Below are 23,407 nucleotides of genomic sequence, written 5' to 3'. Positions count from 1 at the left end.
CGGGCTGGGGTAAACGGGAAGAGTCACCTCTCGGCCAGGGCTGGGCCTGCTTCAAGTCCTTTAGGCCTCTCCCTGCCGAGAAGCACAGCTCCCTTCCAGGCTGTGACCCAGCCACCACTCATCCCCCACAATTGCAAGGGGAGGGTCACTCGTCTGCTGTGAGAGCAAAACACTTCTGCCTCTCACTCTGATCTGCTTGGAGTATCATTACAGTTTTACTCATAGGCTGAGAAAATGCCGGCCTGGGCTTCAGGCCTCTTTCCACATTAAATGAAGTTTGAAGAATGCCTCCCTCCCAGAAAAACGTTAAGGGGCAGCAAGGTGCTGGGAATATCTTCAAGGGCCAGGGTTGATAAAGGCAAGAGGGGTGTCTTAAACACAGATGCACAATCCATCGTCCTGCAACAAGGTGCCTTGGAATCAGACTTATCCAAAGCTGCATTATTTACCTTGTAGGTTTGAAATTTCTTTCTGAATAGCTAAGCAGATAACAGAGCCACACCACAGAATAATAAGTGTTGGCTGCAAGCAGGGGTACAATGGAAGCACAGTCAGAATTATGAAGGACAGCAGAGATGGTTCTGGTCTAATGCCATCTGTCATGTATGAAGCAAGCTATGCTCTAGTAAGATCAACTGACCTCCTCAGATACTAGAGGGTAAGTGAATCCTTGTGGTTGTTACTCTTTGTGCCCTTTCAACTGAAAGTGTTGAAGCAGCATAACTATTCTCCCAACTACACAGTGAAACTTGCTGCCCCCTCCTACCCAAGGGCAGGGATTCTCAAAGTTTTTATGTCGTGGCCCAGCAGTCACAGCTGCCTAGGGCTGGAATTTCTGGCTGGCAGACACGTAATGTGGGGGTAAGCCAAATCCCACACTGCCACAGGCCTGTACAAGGAGCTGCAGCCTCTCCGCCCTGCTCTGGGGGGGCTGCGGTTTGCTGGTCTGCAGCCACTGCTGGTCAGCATCCAACAGCACAAGGATTGAGAACCCCTGCTGTAGGGCTTTCTTTCAGTGAAGTTCTCCAAGTTCTACAGACCCTTGTGGTAGCAAATATGTGCTTGGTTATATGGAGTCACCATCTCCAGTGGGTAGGAACAGATATGTCTAACACACAGGCAAGTTAAAGTGAGCGCATTTTGAAAGGTACATCCTAACAAGCATCAGTCAGTACAAATGCTACAACCTGTTTGGTTAAAAATACCACCCCGAGAAACGTCTCAAATCTTGTAACTGACAGCTTTCCTGAACACACTGTGAACTAATTCAGGGCCTGATCCTGCCAAGTGCTACGTGCCTTCAGCTTCAGTGCTCCCAAGGGATAAATCTGTGCAAAGTATTTAACAAAAACGAAAAAGAAAACTGACATCTGTGAAAGCTGAGCCTTTCAAAGGCAGTCAGTATGTGTTTATAAGGTAGGTCAAACCATTTCTACAGCTTATTACCTCCATGTGGCTTAAATTTCTGCAAGGTAATTTTCAGTCAGTCAGTCATAAGGAAAAGAAAACCTTGTCATGTGAGTGAAAGAAGGCACAAAGTTATTTGCCCATGTTTTAAGTTTGATTTCACCTTTTTTTTCCAGTCCACTCATTAATGTGTTTTCCATCTCCTTAAACACTCCAAAGGAAAGGTTTCCTTTGCAAGGAGAAAAACATTTAAAAGTCTGTTTGACCCTTTAGAATGAGTTAGGACCCTGGATAATAAGGCAATTCTGATTTTAGAGAATAAAATAATTTATTTTAAGTACATTTATTTTTGTGGTATGGGAGAAAATAATCCACAAAATCTTCAGAAAAATAATCAGGTCAAACTGCTTGCTGCAAGTCAAAGCAAGAAAAGGGTATTTAAATTATCCTTCAATTTCATAAAATAAAATACCTGGAAACAGCTGAGATGAAAAGGGTAGCTGCTACATCTTCAAAAATTACTGAACAATAACTGGACATGGTACTGATGCATACTGACAGGGATTCAAGATGTTTAAATACTCCTGGCTAAGTTGTACACTGCAGGAGGTCAAAAAAGTTAGCTATATGTTTATGAGAATCTATGTTTCACTGTTACTTTAACTCATGAAATTGCCCTCTTAAGTAGAACTTCTGAAAAAATTGTTTCAGTATAAAGGCTCCTTCTAAAAACAATAGTCCCACTAAATGAAAACCAAACAACTAATATTCTGAGATCTGAAGTAGTCGTGATTGTATCTTGCACTTTCCAAAACGTTGTTTGGCGTTGCTTAAGCTCCTGGGACTCTTTCAGAATTACCCTTTTCTTCCCAAAATAGTAGCATCTTAAAAGCAATGAAAAATAATACCCATAAAATCCAAGCATATGTACCAGACTTAATACTTCAGAACAAAGTAGGCATTATTTACAAAAGGCTTACTACATGAATACAAGAAATATTTACCAACAATTTATCTCTCTCAAAAATACCACAGTTTGTAAATTTACAAATATTCCAAAATTATTACAGAAGGGATGCTCTTTTATTTAAGTGACAGTCTGTAAGAGTTGGAGAAATGCAAACAGATTATTCAGTAAGACAGCAGTGCATAAGTGAGCCCTTGTTACAAGGTATTAAAACAAAAAGGGAGACATTTTTTTTTGCCTTGGTCAGCTGCACTACCTATTTTTTCGCTCTCTTTCTCTGCTTCTGCTCCTCTCCCTGTGTTCTTCTTTACTGCGCTGATCTCTATAGTTTTCTCTATATTTCTTTTTCTCTCTGTATACATCTGCACTGGGGCTTTTGGTTCCACTTTTTCTGTGTCGTTTGCCACTGGGGCTTTGACTTGGACTTCGTCTCATCTGCTTGTGCCTATAACTCCTGTGACTTGTGCGGGAACTTCTCCAGCTCTGCTCATCCTTGTATGGGTTTCTGGTAGCCTTCTCATGCCCTTCGGTCTCTCTCTCGTCAGCGCCATGATTTCTGCTTTCAGACATTCTTTCGCTCTTGCAGGAGCTCCATTTGTTGTTCTCTCCAGAACTATCTTGCTTCAAAAGTCTGTACTTCTCTCTATCCTTGTCCTTGTTACCGTGACTACTTGAGGGATCTTCGTAAAGTTTTTCCTTCTTAGTCTTTGCCTTCTCTTCTGAATCACTGCTGCTTGCCTCTGAAAACTTGTCTTTTTTTCTTTTCTTAGAATACCTCTTCTTTTGTGCTGCTTTATCTTTACTGTCAGTCTCACTATCACTGCTGCTTACTGAAGTTTCGCTGGAGGATGAGGAAGAGGATCTCATCTTATGTTTTTTGTGTTTACTTCTGCTTTTTTTCTTGTGCTTTTTCTTCTTTTTATCTTTCTTTTTCTTCTTCTTTTCCAGGCGATCCAATTTCCTTTTATTTTCAAAACAGAAAGGTAGAACAATCAGGCACTTTAAAGACATTTTAAACTATGTCTGTCCTTTAACACTGCTTACTTAAGATGATCCTCTACAGTAAATGTTTCAGATTTTCTTAACACATTGAACTTTTTATTTCAAAATATTATTAAGCTTCTGTCCTAAGCCAAACTTAACATGTAGCACTCTAACTTGTGGATGTGCCCTCAAAAATAGTAATGTTGCTTTTAAATGTATTAAAATTTAGGAAAAACATAGAAAACATGAATTGAGGCCTCATTACTAATAGCACAATCAGCTGATGTTTTTCAAACTAGCTCTGTAGGGTTTGGATTGTTGTTGTTTGTTTGCTGTTTTATGTTAATACTAAGAAACATTTTCAAAGGCATAAATAGCAATGAGGTGCTCAAGTCCCTTTGACCCTGAATGGAAGGTAGGAGCCTAATTGCCATTTGGTTGTTTGAAAATTTCATCCAATGTTGTTAGCTGTCTGGAAAACTCAATCATTTATTCCACCAGAAATAAATGTAAAACTCCTGCCCTACAGTACAGTGTTCTATCAGACAAAACCCCCCACATTTTAATTGTAACAGCCTTCACCTAGCATATACTTTTAATCTCTTGTTCTCACTTATTTTGTTCACTGTTAGCAAAAATCACCCTCTAAATTTGACACGCTAAGTAAATGGGTTTCACTGGATTACATCTTTAAGAAGTCAATAGTCGCAAGGACCTAATCATTTTGTTAAACCAGAACTGTTAAAATGTATGCAAGGTGTCTGGACCACCAGAAGGCTAAACGCAACATAGGTTTATTTTATTTAACCTACAACCAGATAATACAAACTCATTCCTCACTGAAAGCAAGGGAAGAGGCTTCTAACATCGGTAGAGGTTATTTCTTAAATATACAATTATATTTTTTATTATGTATTGAGACCTAAAATGGTTGACACTGGCCTTTTTCTCTACATGAATATCTTAGACTACCATAGGTGCCATTTATTAAATCAGGCATTTACAAATTTTACTTAAAAACATCCCTTCAAACAATTAAAAAAAAGACAATACAACTTTGTTTAGAAAACAGGTGTGACCAACCTTAGCATATGAAATCAGTAAGGGAAGAATAGGTAAAGAACACCCCCCTGCCCGCCCCCCCATAAACTTTTGTGAGAGGCTCCCTCTGCTGGTTTTGCAGCAACAAAGTATGAAACTTTACTCTTACAGCAGGGGTGGTGACATCACCAATTATGCTGGTAAAGAGAAGAAGGTTAAGTTTATTTCTGTCAGGAACAAAGCACATGCATCAAGCTTTGCCAAGTATAAAAATCAATAAGAAAAGAAAATTCATTTTCAATCTTGAAAGAGGGCACTGTAAACAACAGAGTGTAAAGCAATGTTTTAAAATACCAATTTAGTGTCCTCTACCAGCCAATGCATATATAATGCGAGTGGTTATTTGAAGTTAAATCTGAAATGTAACTGAAAACAAAAATATACTAAAACTGCAGTACATCAATTGGATTACAAAATGAGGAAGGAACGCGGTGCATAAATACAAAGTGTATTTTGAGCCATCTGTGGTCAAATATAGGTTACTCTAAGCTGATTTTCCTCCCCATAGAAGCAAAACTGGGATTTCAGTTATTGTAACAAGCATGCACAAGAATGCCAAGGAGTTAAAACTATCAAAAAGATAGCAGCAGCTTTATAGGAGCCATCTATCTATGATATTACCTCAGAAGCTTCTGTTTTTGTTTAGTTGACAGTGATTTTAAAAATTCGACTTCTGGGTCGTCATCTCCTTCACTTGCAACAAATTCCTATGCAACAGGAGAAGTAATGAAACACCATGTATGTAAATAAAAATAATGTAGCCCTTCAAATGTATGTTTTGTTTTAACATGCCTTTCTATTTTAATATGTACACATATACCTATGTATGCATAAAAAAATATTGATAGATCTGTTTGTCTTTTTGGAGAATGAAAGGAGTTTACTATATATACCAAGCGTAAATAGAACTGCTATTTAATGTAATAGTCAAATATTAAACAGTAACTTTCACACTGTTAAAGGGAAAACATTGTAGTTATAGGGAAAACAGTTTTACATTTCCTCAAAGTAATTTATGGAAAGTTTCTTTGACTTCGGCCCACTTAGGAATGCTGGCCAGGGGATGGAAGACTTTAGATACCAATAAACCACAAAAAGAATTTAGAGGAGTAACTTAGTCTTCTATAAGCCTCAAATTGCCCATTTGGAAAATGAGTTTTATACCTACTGAAGTCACAGGTACAACTGACCTCACACTTCGCAAAGTTTCAAATTAGCAGTGCATCTTCAACTCTTAGTAATAAAATGAGGTCGGGGTAACGTCAGGAATTTTAAAATCCAGACCTTTCAGATTATATGCACTTGGAATGCTCTCTCTTCCTTAACATTTTTTGTAATCTCAACTGTACAAGAGAAGCAGCAAAGGCAGAAAGTCTCCATATGTTACTTTTCTAAACAGCTGATAACATTGCAATACATTTAACACCAATCCCATATATTAGATTTTGCCCTGAGTATGTAACTTCCTCTAAAGGCAAGGAACATAATCTACTATCAATTCATTCAAGCATTTTTGCAGCAGTTGAGCACTCTTCTTTTGATTTTTTTCACTTGGTGGTTTGATTATCCTGTTATGTGAAGAAAGCTGCTTCACAGTGGGCTCACTATTTAAAATGGTGGACACATGATAGTGTACCTTAACATTTTGTGAAAGCATCTCAAGATTTAGAATAAGTGCTTTGTGAAAGTCTAAATAAATACAATGTTATGTTTTAAATCCTGTAATAAAATTGTAATACATTACATTATGCAAAAATGCTATTTTATTTTTTGCAAGCTGTTCTCAGGCTTCATTGAAAGCCCCTTAAGAAGCAAGGCAAATATCACACCTGAAGTACGTGACAAAAACCCAAACCACCCGCTCTAGGAGCTATTCAGTCTCCAGTCACCCACAGGAGGCATTTAATTTATTAAACTATGGGTTTTAAAAAAATTATTTCAGATTTGTCACTTTGGGTAAAATGCAGCAGCAAAACAGAAAAAGTTTCATGATATTTTTTTCCACTGGTATATCTATTGAGCCTTCCTATGGATATGCATATCGGAAAACATTAAGTAGCAATTCACAAGCAATCACATTTAGATTTATAGACATTTTCAGCTTACTGGTAAAAAGATCATTACCTGTGATGGATCATTTGCGGTCAAGTTTCTCCCCAGTACATTTTGTTTCAGTGCAAACCCACTGTTTCTCATCTCCGCTATTAGCTCCGAGGGGTGCATTGATGGCCCTGTTCACAAAAATCACAGTTTGAATGTATCATTTATATCTCTCTACCTTTTTTGGACTCCACAGTGGGAATTCAGTTGAAGCTTTGTTAAGTAAAATCACAGCTAAATCAACTCAATAATCTTCTGCTGAGCAAATAATCAGATATGATTTTCTAAAACAGCAGTCTGGAGATTCAGAATAGAAAATAATTGCATTTTTAAGTGCAAGGGGATTCTCTTCTTATGTAACTTTGTCTTGTTGAAAACAATATATATTGGTATTATCTGGTAGCATATTTTTGTTATAGTACAAAAATACAGGAAGCCTACAGAAGCAACATTAACTAAATTTTTTAAACAAACCCTTTTCCCAAAAGCAACAGGAAGGCACACTTGAGGATGCTGTCATGACATTTTTCAGAAACACGCAAACTTAAACAACTTAAACAATTCAAACATAGCCCCTTCCTTTGAAGCTATAAATGTGGTGGTTGGGGGATAGATAAGGGAAATAAAACAACAAACAAGCAAACAACCCCCCCACCCCCCAGTCAGAATCTTTGCTTATTCCTTCCTCTCCAATCTGTGCAGTCCTTAGATTGTTTATCACCGGCTTGTTCATGTGTCTCTCAGAACAGTCTGAAAACAATGCAACATATTACATTAAAACATACATATATGTATGTTGGAATACAAAAAGGATTAAAATGCAAACCTTATCTTGGACCTCTCAGGCTTGGCTCTGTCTGTCATAAAGCCCCCACACAACCCGATCCTTTTAATTAAATACTGAAGTAACTAAGATATCACACAGAGTCTTTTAATTAGACCTGATGCTTTACTGCAAGCTAAATAGAAAATGATGATATTTATTCTGAAAAATATTAGAATATGTTCATCAGTCAATTTTACTGCCAAACAATAGATCGTATATTGATTCAGTTACTGCCATATAGATGAACTGATACATTCATAAGAGAAATTATGAGGAATTTGGTTATGTATATATTACTGATGCTTTAAGAGTTTGTTTAGAAATTATTATCAAATATATCACTCCTGTTCTTCAGTTTTAAGAAGCTTACAGAACGTACCATTTTGGAGGATAACAAACTTCCTCACAAATCTTCAACATGCAAAGTAAAACCTCCATGTCTCCAAGTTTCTAAGTAGTTAACTCTAGCCCACAATTCTATTGGATATCACATGGACACAGTTCATGCAACTACAAATGAACATATCCACAAGCCAGGAATGAAGAAAAAAATGCAAAACAACAACTCATTGCATGCCACTAGACTTATGGTTATTTTTAGTGTTTTGTTTACAAGCTCTCTTCAGATGTTTATAATTTCACCATGATTTCAGCAAAGGAAAGGATTTTCTAGTGAAGTACTTTTAGTTCCTAAGTCATCAGAGGCCTTCAACGTGGGCTTAAGTGCTCTGTTGAACTGGGGCCTTAAATCCGTTTTTCCATACATGTTTATAACTCTAGTAATTGGATTTCTTAGAAATGATTTTTAAAGAATGCCTTTATACATCAAGCTAGTTTTCCTTCAGAACATCTAATAGCATAATTGTAAAGTCAGTGGTGCACAGTACACATTCATTGATGGCTTTGTTTACTTTACGTTTTAAATACTTGCCCGTGAGGCAGCAAACATCAACATGAGTTTTAACTCTTCAGCGTTCCTTGTATGCTTGTTCCTGTATACGTCAGAGCCATGGCAACCATGCAGGGCCTACAAGTGTTTACCTTATGCAGGTACTGCTTCAGAAATAGAATTTATGATTTTCTAGGTAGCAGGCGCACAAATTATACTGATGTGAGCCATTTACAAGAAATTCAGCATATGTAGCAGCTCAGCACGCCATGAAATCTCAGATATTTTTCAAAAATATATTTGAAATTATCCAGACTGTAACATCAAATTAACTACTGGATATAAAGGGAAGGGGTGGTTATCCTAGAACTCTCTGACATTTTCAAGGGATTTTCAAGGAGAGAATCCAAAAGCTTGAGATGGCAGCCACACACCGCTGTATTATTATATATCTGGAGACAAACAGGCCTGCAGGGGTTGACCTCAAATCCAGCCCCAGGAGGTGCACAGGTGAGCAGATCAGAGAGAGCACACACTGCTCAGGATCCCAAAAGAGTGTATAGGTCAAGAGCAGCCTTTTAAATCTAATTTGGAAGGTGAGAGACACAGAACAGAGCTAAGTCAGAATTGCTACTGCGACCTTACTCTGCTTGGCCAGAACTGCTCCTGATGTGTTGCCTTGGTACCCAGTTATACCTGACATAAATACAGCAACCAAATTTAGTACCAGATGACATCTTAATTCAAAAAAAGTCTTTACAATAGCTCTCTAAGAAGAAAAAAGAAAATAAGTTCAGTCATAAAAAGTAGAGACAAATTTTGACATCTGGAGAAATCATCATGTTTCAGACTAGTATCTGAAGCAACTTTCTAAAGCTTCTAGATTTGGAAAATGACTATATAAGACCCGTATAACTGGCAGAATCGTAATTCTAGCACTCCTCAGGATCTCAAGCTGTTTTGCTTATTCAGTAAGGTAAGGCTAGTAATTCTCAGCTGCCAGATGGGAAAAGCTGAAGCATGACGAATGTATGTGACTAGTCCAAGTTTACACAAGAAATTTTAGGCAGAGCCAAAGGGAAAGAAAAACCCTAGTTCTGTACCTGAGTCACAAGAATACTTTCCTCCCTAAAGTAAGCAGTAGAATAAAGCCAGTGTGTATTTTAATCTCCAGATGTCAGTGCTTTGAAGAAGAGGCTGACACTTCAGCCAAGTGTCAGATCCATTTCCTTTTTAGGACTTACCTACTGGATAGATAAAATTGAACAAAGAAAAAAAACCCATTAAAATCGGTATGTCATTCCTGGGTATTGGTAAGCTCATGGAAGCATGTTTTTTGCCTATTACCAAACAAACCCCCAAACCAGAGCAACTATCTACACTTTTAAAGCTTGTACAAATAAGGTCAATATGCTTCACTTAATTTTTTATGATGGAAAAAAGAAAATTCCACTCTTCACCTGCCATCTTGTTTCTTTACTGTAGAAAAATTAGAAACTACAAGTTTTGTCCTTCCCTGTTTTTATTTTTTGCTGGAAACAAGAGTGGGAATTCTCTCAAGCCTCCCATGAAAAGGCTACAACAGGCTTTCACAGAGCTCTTTTCTCCCAGCTGTCCCCCAGGTGTTTAAATATGTTTTACGGCTGGGGAAGGAACAGGCAAACACCAGCTTTGAACAATCAGAATAAATATCGTTTCCTCTTTCAGTTATTCTCTTGGTACTCACGGTGTCATAATGAGGGGCTCTACCGAAGTCGAAGCAGCTGCCAGTCGATTCCATGGGCCAGTAACTCCCCATCACCCCTTTGGCTGGGGCGGACGTGTCCTGCCCCTCACCGCTGAGTGGTGGCAAGGGGTGCGGCTACATGACAGACAGCCCTCACAGCCGATCAGCAGCAAGGGTGGCAACCACCCTGCTGTTCTGACAACTACCCTTTCCCCTTTCCCCCCCCGCATGGGCTATGTGGCTGGGCCACAGTGGCCACAAGGACAGCTGGCTCTCCAGAGAGCGCCAGAATTTTATTTTCAGCAATTTTTTTTCTTTTCCAGGGAGCCCGCCAAAAGTGTGGACCTCATGCTTTTTCACAGAGCCCATGTTTTTTTGTGGGGCCTGCCGGAAACCACAGCTTCTGTGAAAATCAAGAAATCATGATTTCCGTAGGTCCCTAGTCATCATTCTAATTAGTCTTCTATACAGTGGCCTGATATGGGTCCTTGATGTTGACTCGGTTCTTGAAAAGTAGCCAGAGAATTGGTGCAAGTGAGGAATACCTTCTTTTCAGGCGGCTTCTCTCATCACAGCACAGGCCTGATGAAATCGACTTGAAAACCAACTACCAGCAGGGCATGTCAGGACTACAACCTGAGCACCAAGTCCTCAGATTACTTTGGACTTAGGGACGGGCCCACTGGAGACTAACTAATCTGCCAAATGGAAATTCTGAACAATCCTCAGAACTGTTCTATCTTATATCAGGACAAGGCTCACGATCAGAAAGGCAAAGAGAAAGATTTCAGTGACCTTTGTCAACCCATCTCCCAGACTGTGCTTCCTGAAATGAAGTTCAGAACTGAAATCAGTTTTCTAGAAATAATTTAAGAACAAAACAAACAAAAACAAAATTCCACTTACTTCTGCCTTCTTTGTGCATGATACTAAAGGGGAAAATACCTCATTTACCCCCATCCTCTTTTACAAAACAAACGAACAAGCAAACAAGACTGTGCGGGACACTGCCCATTAATGACTTTTGTGGCAAACTGACTTCAGTTGGATTTTGAGGCACGGACCAATAAAAGATAAGGGTCGTAACCTTTAACGAGTCATTGCTCAAACTATGCCAGTTAAACAAACCAAGTCACCCACAACCCCCAAACTCCAAATACATTTTTCAATTCTATAAACGTACATGGACAGTAGTTATAAATCAGCATGGTATGAAGTCTGCTGTGGGGAAAAATACAGGGTAGGGAAACTTAAAACCAAATCAGACTAGACCAATAATGCGCAACCTACTGAACTGGATAAGTAGCATAGGGCCAGTCTGTGGGCCAGATCCAGTACTGGGTTGGTGCACAGGGTCACTGCACACACAGATATGAGCTGAAGCATCAGCCCAGACCTGCATGCCAGATCCAGCCATGGCATATCTTTGCTCACTGGTGCAGCCCCACATGCTAGTACAATCCAGCACACTAGGTCATGCCATCTAGTTCATAAGGCTTCCCATGGGTCTGGAGATTGCAGCAATTAACACTGTCTACCGGCTCCTCTGCCACCAAAATTTCTGGCTCTGAGGGGCCCCACAAACCAGATCAGACAGATAAAATAAATATAATCCCTATTTTTAATCTCCCTATAATTCTGATTAGAAAAATTGGCTTGACCTGAAATTGCTAATTGTGTGCTGAAGGCAACTGGGAATGTTCTATCAATTATGAAGAGAAGGACTTAAACTCTAAGTTGTAAGCCATTACAAATGACTTACTTGGAATTTTAAAAAGTGTTATAATTTCTTAGATCCCTCAAGCTTAAAAACGTTAGTTGTTGATGTTTAAAGTCCTCCCCACATTTAACTCTATCAAGTCTGTGCAAACCTATGCACGGGCTATTTGAGGAAATTGCCTTGAAGTCTCACAAAATCACTGACAGTTGTATTTCTTTTTAAAAGGTTATGATATGTGCATCAGTGCAGCAAACTTTTGAGCTGGTTTGCTGACTCAGCTATTTTCCCCAACTTCAGAACCAGATGAAGTGATTTCATTAGAATCAACTCAGCAAAAAGAGGAAGTGCATAAGGATGAGGACAAGAAAAACTAGGCAGAACCTCTTGGAATTAAACAGCAAAGAGAAGACTGGCTGAAGGTTAAGGGAAAGGTTTAAACAGAGTCTTGTTTTAAGGCTTTGTCACAGACATGTTTTTAAAGCTGCAGAACAAGAGCAAACCTCATGAATGGAAGCAAGAACTGAAAACAGGACTACTCGGCATGCATGTCACATGGGGAAGAGTGCAGGGATCTCAGTCACTCACAGCAAGCACATGCCCATAGCTGGGTGACCATACATCTCAGTTTGGCCGAGACAGCCTGGGTTTCATAGGCTGGTACTGGCTGGTCAGTCAAAATTTAAACACAAGTCCTGGAACTGCACGGGTGAGGCACAGTTTGCTGGGGAGGGGGAGTAGCATGGTCCGCTAAGCCACTCTACCTCGCTGCTGGACTGAGCCTGTGCCCCTGTCTGCTGGCCTCTGCCTGCAGCAGTGCTGCTGACTTGGGGGTGGAGCTGATTGCATATGCATCACAAACTTTTCTATAGCTGAAAAAGCTCTTCCTCTTAAAAAGAAGGGATCTATGTTTTTTTGGAAGTGAAGACACGATTTTATCCAGGCTCCACTAGTTTATTTAATAACTGCAACTGTAAGAACCACAAACTAATTAAAGGTAGCTTTGTCAAGCTTTTAGGTGACCAAATATCCACCCAGCTCCAGAAAGGTTCTGGACCCATTCTGCTTAGTGAACGGAAAGGAATATCAGACTTACAAATTTCATTAACATGCTCAAAAATAAAATCAAGAAAACACTGGCAAAAGCTAAATTCCTATTAATATTAAACTAAATTAAACTAAACTAAGAATAAAGCAAGAGGCCTACTAAACAAACTCAAACTAGAGTGGTCTTAGTATTGGCCTGCAGTTAAATCATCAGTCTTCATACATTCTGAGAAAGAGTCTGAGGCTGCTTGCAGATGTTAAAAAAAATAAAACACTTTACTTTAAACTCCACACGCCCCTGCCTATGCCCAGAAGAGTTAGCTGGACCTGGCTTGCCCAACATCTGTGTATATTGGGCACTTTAGCGGAGCTTTTATGAGACGTTTATCAAACTGAATAAGCTATTAGATAAAAGCACCAAGAATCCCCACTGAAGTGCCTAATCTATAAAGATGCTGCAGAGCCAGGTATAAGTAACACTCTGCTTCTTCCAGTAAAGCACTTTTTTGTAAACTATCTGCGTGCAGCCCGAGAAGTTAAGGTAGTCATTTTCTACTTAGTTACAAATCCCAACTAAAAAGTTTAGCCAGGTCAATCAATTCATTCTAGTGGTTAATAAGCCTAATGTTAAGTTATCAACCTTATGTCTGAAACAAAATATCAGAAACAATTATGATTCTTTCCTAGATTCCAATTCTTGAGTAATGGCTACTCCTTCCCTTCCAGCCCCCGCCCACAGCAGAAATATCAAAGCCCTTTATTAAAGTCTGAATAAGTAGAAGTTTAATAAACCTTATTTGGAAATTCCAGGTGATAATCCAGTGGCTCAGGACTTTTAATACACTTAACATTTTTAATGAGTTATTCAATCAGACAATAACTTTGGCTTTTTAAATCTGTGAAACTTCTCCTTCAGACACCTTCCCCACAAGGACTTGTATGAGACAGGTATTTATTTATGGCATCCTTTTGCCTGCAAGAGACGGTGGAAATTGCAGCCTATGACACAGATGGTTTGCAATGTTTCATGTGACTGAATAGTCCAATCCGAGATTTGCATGATGTGTGGTAGTGGTTGCAAATGTATGCGTCACAGTTGGGTGGCTTGGGAGCTGCTTGCTTCCAACGAACTCTTTTCTCTTCAAGCTACTGGAGCCAATTCCTGTCATGGACTTTAATGCCCTGGTGGAGACAATAATGCCACTTGTTCTGATCAGTTGCCAAGGTTTCCCATTGCCCTTCGAAGAACCTCTGCATTGGTAACTTTATCTTGCCATTTGATGTTGAATATGTAGTGCAAACAATGCAGGTGGCAGCTGTTTAACTTGATGTGCATAAGTTGTCCATGTTTTCCCACTATACACGGGAGTGCTGAGTATGCAAGCTTTGTACACTAACATTCTGGTCTTGATGGTAAACTTTGAGTTGTTCCATGCTCTTTTAATTAGTCTGTTAAAGGTGGTAATAGCCTTTCCAATGAGAACATTAAGTTCTTCATCCAGTAGAGACTGGTAGTTATTGTGGAGCCTAGGCAGCTGAATGTCTGGACTACTTCTAGCTGGTTCTCATTAAGGGCGATTGATGGATCTTGCTGAACTCCCTGTACAACTGTTTTCTTTATGCTGATAGTGATAGCAAATGCCTGACAAGCTCTTGAAAGGCAATCCGTGAGTTCTTGTAGTAAGTCTCCATTGTGGGCTAAAAAGGGCAGCATCATCATTGAATAGAAGCTCCCTGATAAGCACCTTTCTAACGTTAGTCTTTGCCTTGAGTCGTGACAGGTTGAACAGTTTCCCATCCGATCTTGTGTGAAGGTACACTCCACCTTCCACATCTTTAAATGCGCAGTTCAGGGATTCTGAGAAGAACATTCCAAAGACTGTAAGGGCAAGAATACATCCTTGCTTTACTTTTCATCTTGAAGCTATCTGAAGTGGACCCATCAAACTGAACAGCTGCTTTCATATTGTTGTGGAAGGAACGTATAAAACTTACCAGGATTGGTGGGCATCCTGTCTTTTCTAGGACCGCAAACAGGCCTGCTCTGCTGATTCAGTAAATGAATCAAATTTCTCCAAACAAAATTCTTCTAAAGCTCATAAAAAAGGAAATTATACTGGATTGAAATAGGGTAGAAAGCAGGGTAGATTTGCATTTTATAGATTAATCAACCTACCATGACTTCTGTTTAAGTTCAAACTAACACAGCTAACTATATCTCTTTTAAGTAAGTACATCACACTGGGATTTTTTTTAAACATGGTGCCAATTTAGGACAACAGAGCACTCTGATTTCCTGTAATACCTAACTGAAATCAATTTGATCACTATTAAATGACAATGGTAAAAAAATTGTGTATTTCACTTGCTAAGGGTTTAACTTTCAACAAGCTCTCCCATTCCCCATCTAATACCCCCCTCTTCTGTATGCAAGTCAATTAGAAATTATACATGAAACTTATCATTTTTGGTCATGTCCACTACTACGGCTGAAGACCAAAATTGCATTTATCAAGTAGTATTTTCTAACACGGTTTTGTTAACGAGTGTTGGCAGGGCCTTTTTTTTTTTATGAGAACAATGCTAGCTGATGTGCATCTCCATAAAGAGGTTAAAGCATAATTTTTGTGTTATCCCCTGTGGTAGGGGAAAAGTGTTAAAACCCCTAACAACAATAACTATTATTAAATTACAGGCTTTACTAGAACTGATTCAATGGAAGAAAGGATACCAAAGGCCAAAGATGTCACTATTTCTATCTGCATCTGAGAATCTTGATAATGTTTGCTTAGTTAACTGATAAATGCTTTCATTTCTATTAGCACTGAAAAGAACAAGCTGAATTATCTTACCAACTAGGTTTTGATTCTAGAATATATATTGAAAGTAATGAGGTTAGAAGTAGTAATAGTGTAATCTATATTTTTACCAGAGACAAAGAAAGATTAGTAGAACTGACTTTCTGATATCATGTTGTACTTAAATAGTGAAGGCAGTTAAATATTCCACTTAACGGAAAACAGCCAATTTAATATGAAATGTCACTGATACAAGGTAACAGAAACCTAAAAGGAGTTATTTTTATAGGCAATATTCTGATCTTATCGACACTTTAATGTATCCCACTTGTGTGCATTTGCTGTGTGTACAAACTGTAGATTTTAGTAAAACACAGATTGCTTAGATTAGTAACGGAACACAACGTGCAGATCCTGAAGTCTGGAGTAGGGTTCAGAGTTCTGAACAAGACACAGAGCTGGGGTCCAAACTTTCCTAAAGCCTGAGGGAAGAATGTTTCTGGTTTAAATGTGTGCGTTCATTTAAAAAATGGACAACCCTAAAATTGCACCGTCACAAGTGTTCACAAAAACTTATGATGAAAGTGTAAAGTTACTTATTTTACATGAAGATTAATGAAAAATAGCCACTGCACATGAACATCTGCTTTCCACATTTACTTCTTTTCCAGTTCACAATTTTTTGTGAAAGAGAAGCCCTAACACATTGATCTGATTAAAGACCAACTACTTATAAGGTATATAATTATTTATGGAATAAAGTCTGGCAGAAGCATACCATCATCTCTGACATCTCAAAAGTAGCTTAAATCACAATTGCATTCATCAAAAGGAACAGCTCTACAGTACTTTACTCCCAATGTAGCTATGATTCTAGGAACACGCCCCACTATTTCACAGAGGGAAAATTACAATCTACCACCAGCCAAGCTCTAGACCTAGCTTCTAGAAATCTGAACAAAAGAAACAAGGATTGGTTAGATCACTGTTTCTCAACCCATGGGTCATGACACAAAAGCAGGTTGCAAGAATATATGAAAGGGTCACAAACAAACTTTAAATAATGGATTCTTCTTTAAAGAAGAAAAATGCAGGAAACTGTGGTTATTCCTTTGCAGCTTGCAAGGGGCTACTTGGGGCTCCCCATTCCCCTACATACCCCACCCTGTCCCACACACCCACCCCCTGGCCCCAAACACTGGGGGGCTGGGACCTGGGGGCAGTAGGTTGGGAGTGAAGGGCACTGGGTCAAGACTAGCCATCGATGTTCACAAATGGGCCCTGGTGCAAAAAGTTAAGAACCACTGGATTACATTACCCATCAAGTATGAACAATATATGTTCACAAATTGGATACCAAAACACTGTGTAGCTGTGTACTATGGTCTCAAGACTGAATTAAAATGGGAAGCATTCAAGTTGTACAATTCATGTTGGATGTACTTGCAGAGAAGCTCAAAGTTCTTGTCAGATGGAAAGTGATGATGATGATGATGATGATGAAGTGAGCATCGCCACACTCATACCGTGGAAGCATAAGGGCCAGAAAGCCAGCAAAACATATAATAGTCAATATCAATAAGTCTTCAGGTGCCCAATGGAGGGCCATAAGGGTATTCGTAGATGATGTGGTCAGTCTAGGTTAGCTTGGAGTGGTCTGAGCTTGAGGATCACAGCTGCAGCCAGTATTGTTGGAGAGGCCCCAAGGGTACAAGCTTGCCTTAAACTGTCCAATGCCTTTTCTGAGACAGTTAAGAGCAGTCCAGGCCCTGCCAGGCAGCTGTCAGCCTGAGGGACAAAAGTTAGTGTTGGGGATGAAGTTGTTTAGCTGCAGTTCTTGTGCAGTGTATTTCCTGCTCCACTGATGGAAGGTTCATGCTGTAGGTAACATGCCATCTGTGGACTGAGGAGTTTCTTGGCCTGAGTGGAGAACGGGTTCTGAGACTTCAAGCGGTAGTTGGTTTTTTGTCTTGGGGCTAGTAGGCTGGAGTGCAAAAAATGGTTTGGAACTTGAGCTTTGAGGCCCTGGGCCAGGATAGCAGCTTGTCTCTGGATGTTAGGGATGGGGGGCAAATGGGGAGGAGGGGAATGCCCGAGACAACTGGTAAACAGTCAACTGGGGTTGGCATAAGGCATCAGGTAATTGTCTTCATGATGCTGTTAAGACTGGAATCCACTAGCTTAGTACACATGCTCTGGTCGCACACTGGTGGACAGTACTCAGCAGGAGGATACGCAAGAGCCAAAGTGGAAGTGCAAAGTGTTTGGAAACTTGCACCCCAAAGAGCTCCTCTACAGTTAACTTTACCCTGGACCGCTTCCAGATGCTGGTGGTAGGTAAGGGTATGGCCCAGCTCGACTCCTAAATAAGTAACAGTGTAACAGTGTTCAAGTGCCAGGTTGCTAATTTTGACTTTTATTTCTTTCTTTGCTTGGCTGTTATTTAGGTAGAATGCTGTTGCCACTATTTTAGTGAGGCTGAAGTGGAGACACCATTTATGGAAGTAGTAAGCCAAAGTCATTCATGTCTGATGTCAAAGTGGATCCAGTGTCTTTCCATTGCTTGCCTGACTTGGTGAGAGCCAGGTCATTGGCATAGCCATACTTCTCGGACTGGGTGTCAGGCAAGTCAACAATGTACATGTTGAAAAACAATGGAGAAAGTACAAAGCCTTGCAGAATGTCATTCTTACGATTTCTAGGGCCGCTTTCCTGGCCACTGATGGAGCACAAAGCATGAGCATAGTAAAGCTACCAATCATTTTGTCAGGTATCATTTGGAGGAATTTTTAGTAGAGGCTGTGGAGCCAGACAGTGTCATATGCAATTGTGAGGTCCACCAGGACAACACCAACCTTCTCCCCAGCCTCAAAGCTCTCTTCAATGTCTTGAGTAAGGAGAGTTACCTGTTCCACTGTTGACCTTCCACATCTTAAACCAGCCTGCTCCTTAGGCAGCTGTGGATCAAATGGGGTGGACCCAAGCATAAATGAGGTGTTCCAGTAGCTTGACTGCAAGCACAGCAGGGAGACAGGTCTATAATTCTTTTCATCATCGTTAGGCTTGTTTGCATTTAGGATTGCAACAACTATGGCCTCTCTCCCAATGTGAGGGATCTTGCTGCATTTGACGCAGATGGAGATGAACTCATGAAGCCAAACAATGGAAAGTCACGACATCTCAATGTTCTTAGTGACTTCAATGACCATAGCAACAAAAACAACAAAATCCCCCTTTTAACTTGACCCAAGATCTTGTAACAAACATGGAGCTTATTTCTCTGGTATGCTGGCTGAATATATTAAGCTGATACCAGCCTGGAATTAGTTTTTCAATTTAGATTGGAATATCAGAGCATTATCTCCTCTGACTGATGGATAAGGGCTACCATTTGAGGTAGAAGAGCTTTTTGGGGACAGTTTGTGAGGACTGCAGCACAAAGTTTTTCTAATAGCTGGAGTATCTGGATCTCTTCAATATACTTTTAAATTATGGAACTAGCTCTGTGAATTTTATCTTAGTAATGGACACAGATCAAATATCTGTAAAGATTCATTATTTCCGTCAGCAAACTTTGATTCTTTTAACTATAAGGTTTGACAGCATGTCAGAAAAGCTTGGGGAAGACATTTGCTGCAATGATTTTGAGTGACATTTTTAAAAGCAGGAAGGTGAGATACAGACATAAGTCTCATTGAAACACGCTTGCAACTCATTTAACATAGGCACTTTTCAATATCCCTCCCTCCATTCTTTTCTCTCAGAAAAAAGCACTAGACAACTGCTCCTTCATGCCAAGTATTGTCTTGTGCTGGAAAGTGCAAAGGATCCAGTCTGACATCTTTCCAGCTCAATATGCATGTAAAGCTGTTTAGAGTGCAATGTTGCCTATAAGCTGATTGCACTCAATCAGATCTGTAGAGGACAGTTTCTTAGCTCTCCAGTTTCTGTCTGACATTGAGGTTCTTCAGAATATGGCTGGATTCACTGAGGAATATAGAAGAATTGGCAGTCTTTTTCCCTTCTGTTGAAATAACGATTTTATTCCTTTTTGGTCTGTAAAGCACATACTGACTGTGGGTGAATGAGGTCCTGTTGGATTCCCAACTGCTTTCTGAAAAGAAAGCCAAGCGAAAGCAAATAACATTTTTAGAGGATTCTCTACGTTGAAGTAGACTTGGTTGGAGTGTTCCATTCCTAGAACAGGTTACTGCAACATGCCTAGTGAAAACACCCTCTATATCCTTCTCAGACTTCATCTACTACTGAACAGGGATGAAAACTTATTTCAACTTTTCTTAGTCTGCACTCGTTTTGAATTTACTTCCAGGTACAGTTTTGAGTTAAGGATCTATATATAGTCAGTTGTTCGCAAAACTATGGTCAATCTATAACAGTAGTTCTCTATAGCGGTGGTCTCCAAACTTTTTTGAACCTGCACCCCTATCAGTAAAAAAATTTTGAGCACACCCCCCAATATATGTATATTTATATAAATATACATCTAAATAGAAGTTCTAATATTTTCTTCCCGCACCCCAATGGATCATCTTGCGCACCCCCTGCGGTGCATGCATCCCACTTTGGAGACCACTGCTCTATAGAGCTGTATTCCTGACAAACAAAATATTTAAAGAACTAAGCAGCTGGGAATGGTAGATGGGGAAAGAGTGTATCCCATAAAAGGATCCCCAGTCCCATAGAACACCCCTGTGCATTACAGGACAGGGAGGCCCGGGTGAGGAAGATTCCTTACCCTCCATCAATGCTGACCTCGTGAAGGAACACCTTGGGAGGCTGAACACCTTCAAGTCAGCCAGCCCTGACAGTTTACATCCCAGGATACTCAAGGAGCTGGCTAGCATCACTGCTTAGACCCTGGCACGGATCTTCGAGAACTGCTGGCACTCTGGTGAAATGCCCGAAGACTGGAAGAAGGCCAATGTGGTGCCTATCTTCAAGAAAGGGAGGAAAGTGGATCAAGCAAACTATAGGCCCATCAGCCTGACCTCTATACCGGGGAAGGTCTTAGAAAAGATTATCAAAGAGGCCATTCTTAACAGACTGGCCGATGGCAACATCCTGAGGAATAGCCGGCATGGGTTTGTTGTGGGTAGGTCTTGCTTGACCAATCTTATATCCTTTTATGACCAGGTGACCTATCATCAAGACAAGGAAGAAGAGATTGATGTTGTATACCTTGACTTCAAAAAAGCCTTCGATCTGGTATCCCATGATCAACTCTTGGCAAAACTGGCTAACTGCAGCCTTGGCCTCACCACGATCCACTGGCTGGGGAATTGGCTCAGTGGTCGGACCCAGAGGGTGGTAGTTGACAGAAGTCAATCGCTGTGGTGCCCTGTGACCAGTGGGGTCCCTCAAGGGTCTGTTCTTGGGCCTATACTATTCAGCATCTTCATTAATGATGTGGACATTGGGGTCAGAAGCAGACTGGCCAAGTTTGCCAATGACACCAAACTCTGGGGTAAAGTGTCCACACCTGAAGACAGGAAGGTGATCCAAGTGGATCTTGACAGGCTCAGGAAGTGGGCAGATGAGAACCTGATGGTGTTTAACACCAAAAAATGCAAGGTTCTCCACCCTGGGAGGAAAAACCTGCACCATGCTTATAGGCTCGGGTAGCACTACGGACGAAAGGGACTTGGGAGTCACAAGGTGAACATAAGCCTTCAATGTGATGCTGCTGCTAGTAAAGCAAGCAAAACACTGGCTTGTATCCATAGATGCTTCTCAAGCAAATCCCAGAGCCATGGTACTCTTCAGCCTGGAAAAGCGCAGGCTCAGGGGTGATCTGGTGGCCACATAAAAATTTATATGGGGTGCTCATCAGGATCTGGGGGAACGTCTGTTCACCAGAGCGCCCCAATGGATGACAAGGTCAAACTGTCACAAACTCCTCCATGACCGTTTCAGGCTGGACATAACAAAGAACTTCTTTACTGTCTGAGCCCCCGAGGTTTGGAATAGACTGCCGCCGGAGGTGGTTCAAGCACCTATTCTGAACGCCTTCAAGAGACATTTGGATATTTATCTTACTGGGATCCTATGACTTCCTGCCCCTGAGGCAGGGGGCTGGACTCAATCTTGTGAAGTCCCTTCCAGCCCTAATGTGTATGAATCTATGAATAATACTCATTATCTTCACTACAAGTGTTGTGAATGGTTTGGTTCTGCATCCTGATTACCTTATAAACTGTATTTCCTAATATCATATAATGGCAGAGCAAACCAGCAGAAGCATTTGAGCTAACAATTCTCTAAATTTAAACAGGATAGAGCATTCTTCCGTGTGCTGGTCTGACAGACCACAAATGTCAAAACAGTGTGACAGGCTTTTGTCAGAGGCCATATTTGGGAAGGTTTTAGAGGTTTCTCTTTCTTGAAGGAAAATTTATTAACAATGTAAAGTGTAACATGAACTATGTACTTAGGCGAGTTCTAGTACTTTCATAAAATCTGTATTAAATGTGCACACACCTTAATATTGAGAATTTTGAAGAATGCTTTGAAGTTAATCTAAAATCTGATTGGTACTCAGGCTTGTGAAGATAGGACCCTACTGTTTACCACCAAAGTGCTCAGCTGCAGATCTTAAGGGAAGGTTTTATTTTCTATGCATTTTCTGCAGACACCTTAACACAGAGAATGATTTCCACAAATTTTCCTGGTTGACATTAAGCTACTTCTACTTGATAAAATATTATTATAGACTAAACAAAGCAGTCAGAATTAAGTTCTACTTTCCTATTGGATGTTGTAAAATATTTTTCCCTGCTTGGAAACACAAACACTCTTAAAAAAAAGTGTGTTACTTAAAGAAAAATCAACAGCACTTATGGATGTGAAGGACCTTCATTTGTTATTTTCACATGGCTGCAGGAATTGCTCAATGGCTAATGATCACTTGCAATGTAGGGTGTAGCAGGAGCTAGCTATACACACTGACCTGTTCTGGGTACCTATATGTGATACTAGTGGTAGGAATCATAGGATCAGGATTTTCTATATGATCATAGTCCCATGGTCTTTGGCTTAGTAAAAGGTTGTGTTTGTATAGGCATGTCAATTATCTCTTCACTCTGCCAGGACATGAAACTTTGTTTGCTGAGGGTTCATGACATTTTTACCAGTATTTGTTATTGTTAAAGTAGTTACATTTTACAAAATATTCGAAGTCAGAAGTTCTCTTTCTTGATGCTGCCCTCACAGAATCAAGGCACACACAGGACAATTTTTTTTTCCAAATGGTAACTGGCAGAGGGCACATCCAGTTTCTTCCAGCATTGTATTCCACAAACTGGGTGTCTAATACCCTGCTCCTCTTAGAGAATTCTTTGTTCTCCTGTCAAAAGTCAGAAAGACAAACACTCTCTAACCTACTTGTTCTCACAATAGTAAATATTTTATGAACAGTTCAATTAAGATCATATAGAGCCACTAAATACTTAAATTTGTATTGCTTTTCGCTGCTTCAGGCCTGTTCATTCTTCAAGCCCTATTCAAAAAGACAGCTCTACAAAAGAGTTTAGTAGGTGCTTGCTTTTTCCCCGCTCCAACCCACATTGCAGCAGGACAGAAAAACCGCAGGCAATTTTAAAGCATGAGAAAAATATTGAAATATTAGTTCTTTTGCATCAGTTTTGTTATTGTAGATTAGCTCAGTAGAACTTCAGTATCAAAAGCTTGGAGGGCTGCTTGAATCCTGTGTTACTGAAATTCTGCTTCAACCCCTTGCATTCAAGGAAAGCTACACTAGTTCAAAGCAGTTATGTAAAGAAATGTTTAGCTTAAAGGGATGAGGGAGGTGAGGAAAGCATTCTCTGC

At 40.1% G+C, this 23,407-nt stretch overlaps 1 protein-coding gene across 1 annotated transcript in view; it reads right to left on the bottom strand.

The window, feature by feature from the left end:
* Positions 1-2,423: 2,423 nt before the first annotated feature.
* CIR1 (corepressor interacting with RBPJ, 1) overlaps positions 2,424-23,407 on the bottom strand; it is a 36,322-nt gene continuing 15,338 nt past the window's right edge. Inside the window, exons 8-10 of the mRNA XM_019553675.1 lie at positions 6,584-6,690; positions 5,081-5,166; positions 2,424-3,335 (exon numbers count right to left, since the gene is read on the bottom strand). Of these exons, the coding sequence (XP_019409220.1) occupies positions 2,627-3,335; positions 5,081-5,166; positions 6,584-6,690 (902 nt within the window). The 3' untranslated portion in view covers positions 2,424-2,626. The remainder of the gene's footprint in view (positions 3,336-5,080; positions 5,167-6,583; positions 6,691-23,407) is intronic.

Source organism: Crocodylus porosus, unplaced genomic scaffold, assembly GCF_001723895.1.
Source record: "Crocodylus porosus isolate Cpor-Errol unplaced genomic scaffold, CroPor_comp1, whole genome shotgun sequence".
Classification (NCBI taxonomy): Eukaryota; Metazoa; Chordata; order Crocodylia; family Crocodylidae; genus Crocodylus; species Crocodylus porosus.
This window is presented reverse-complemented; position numbering and strand designations above follow the sequence as displayed.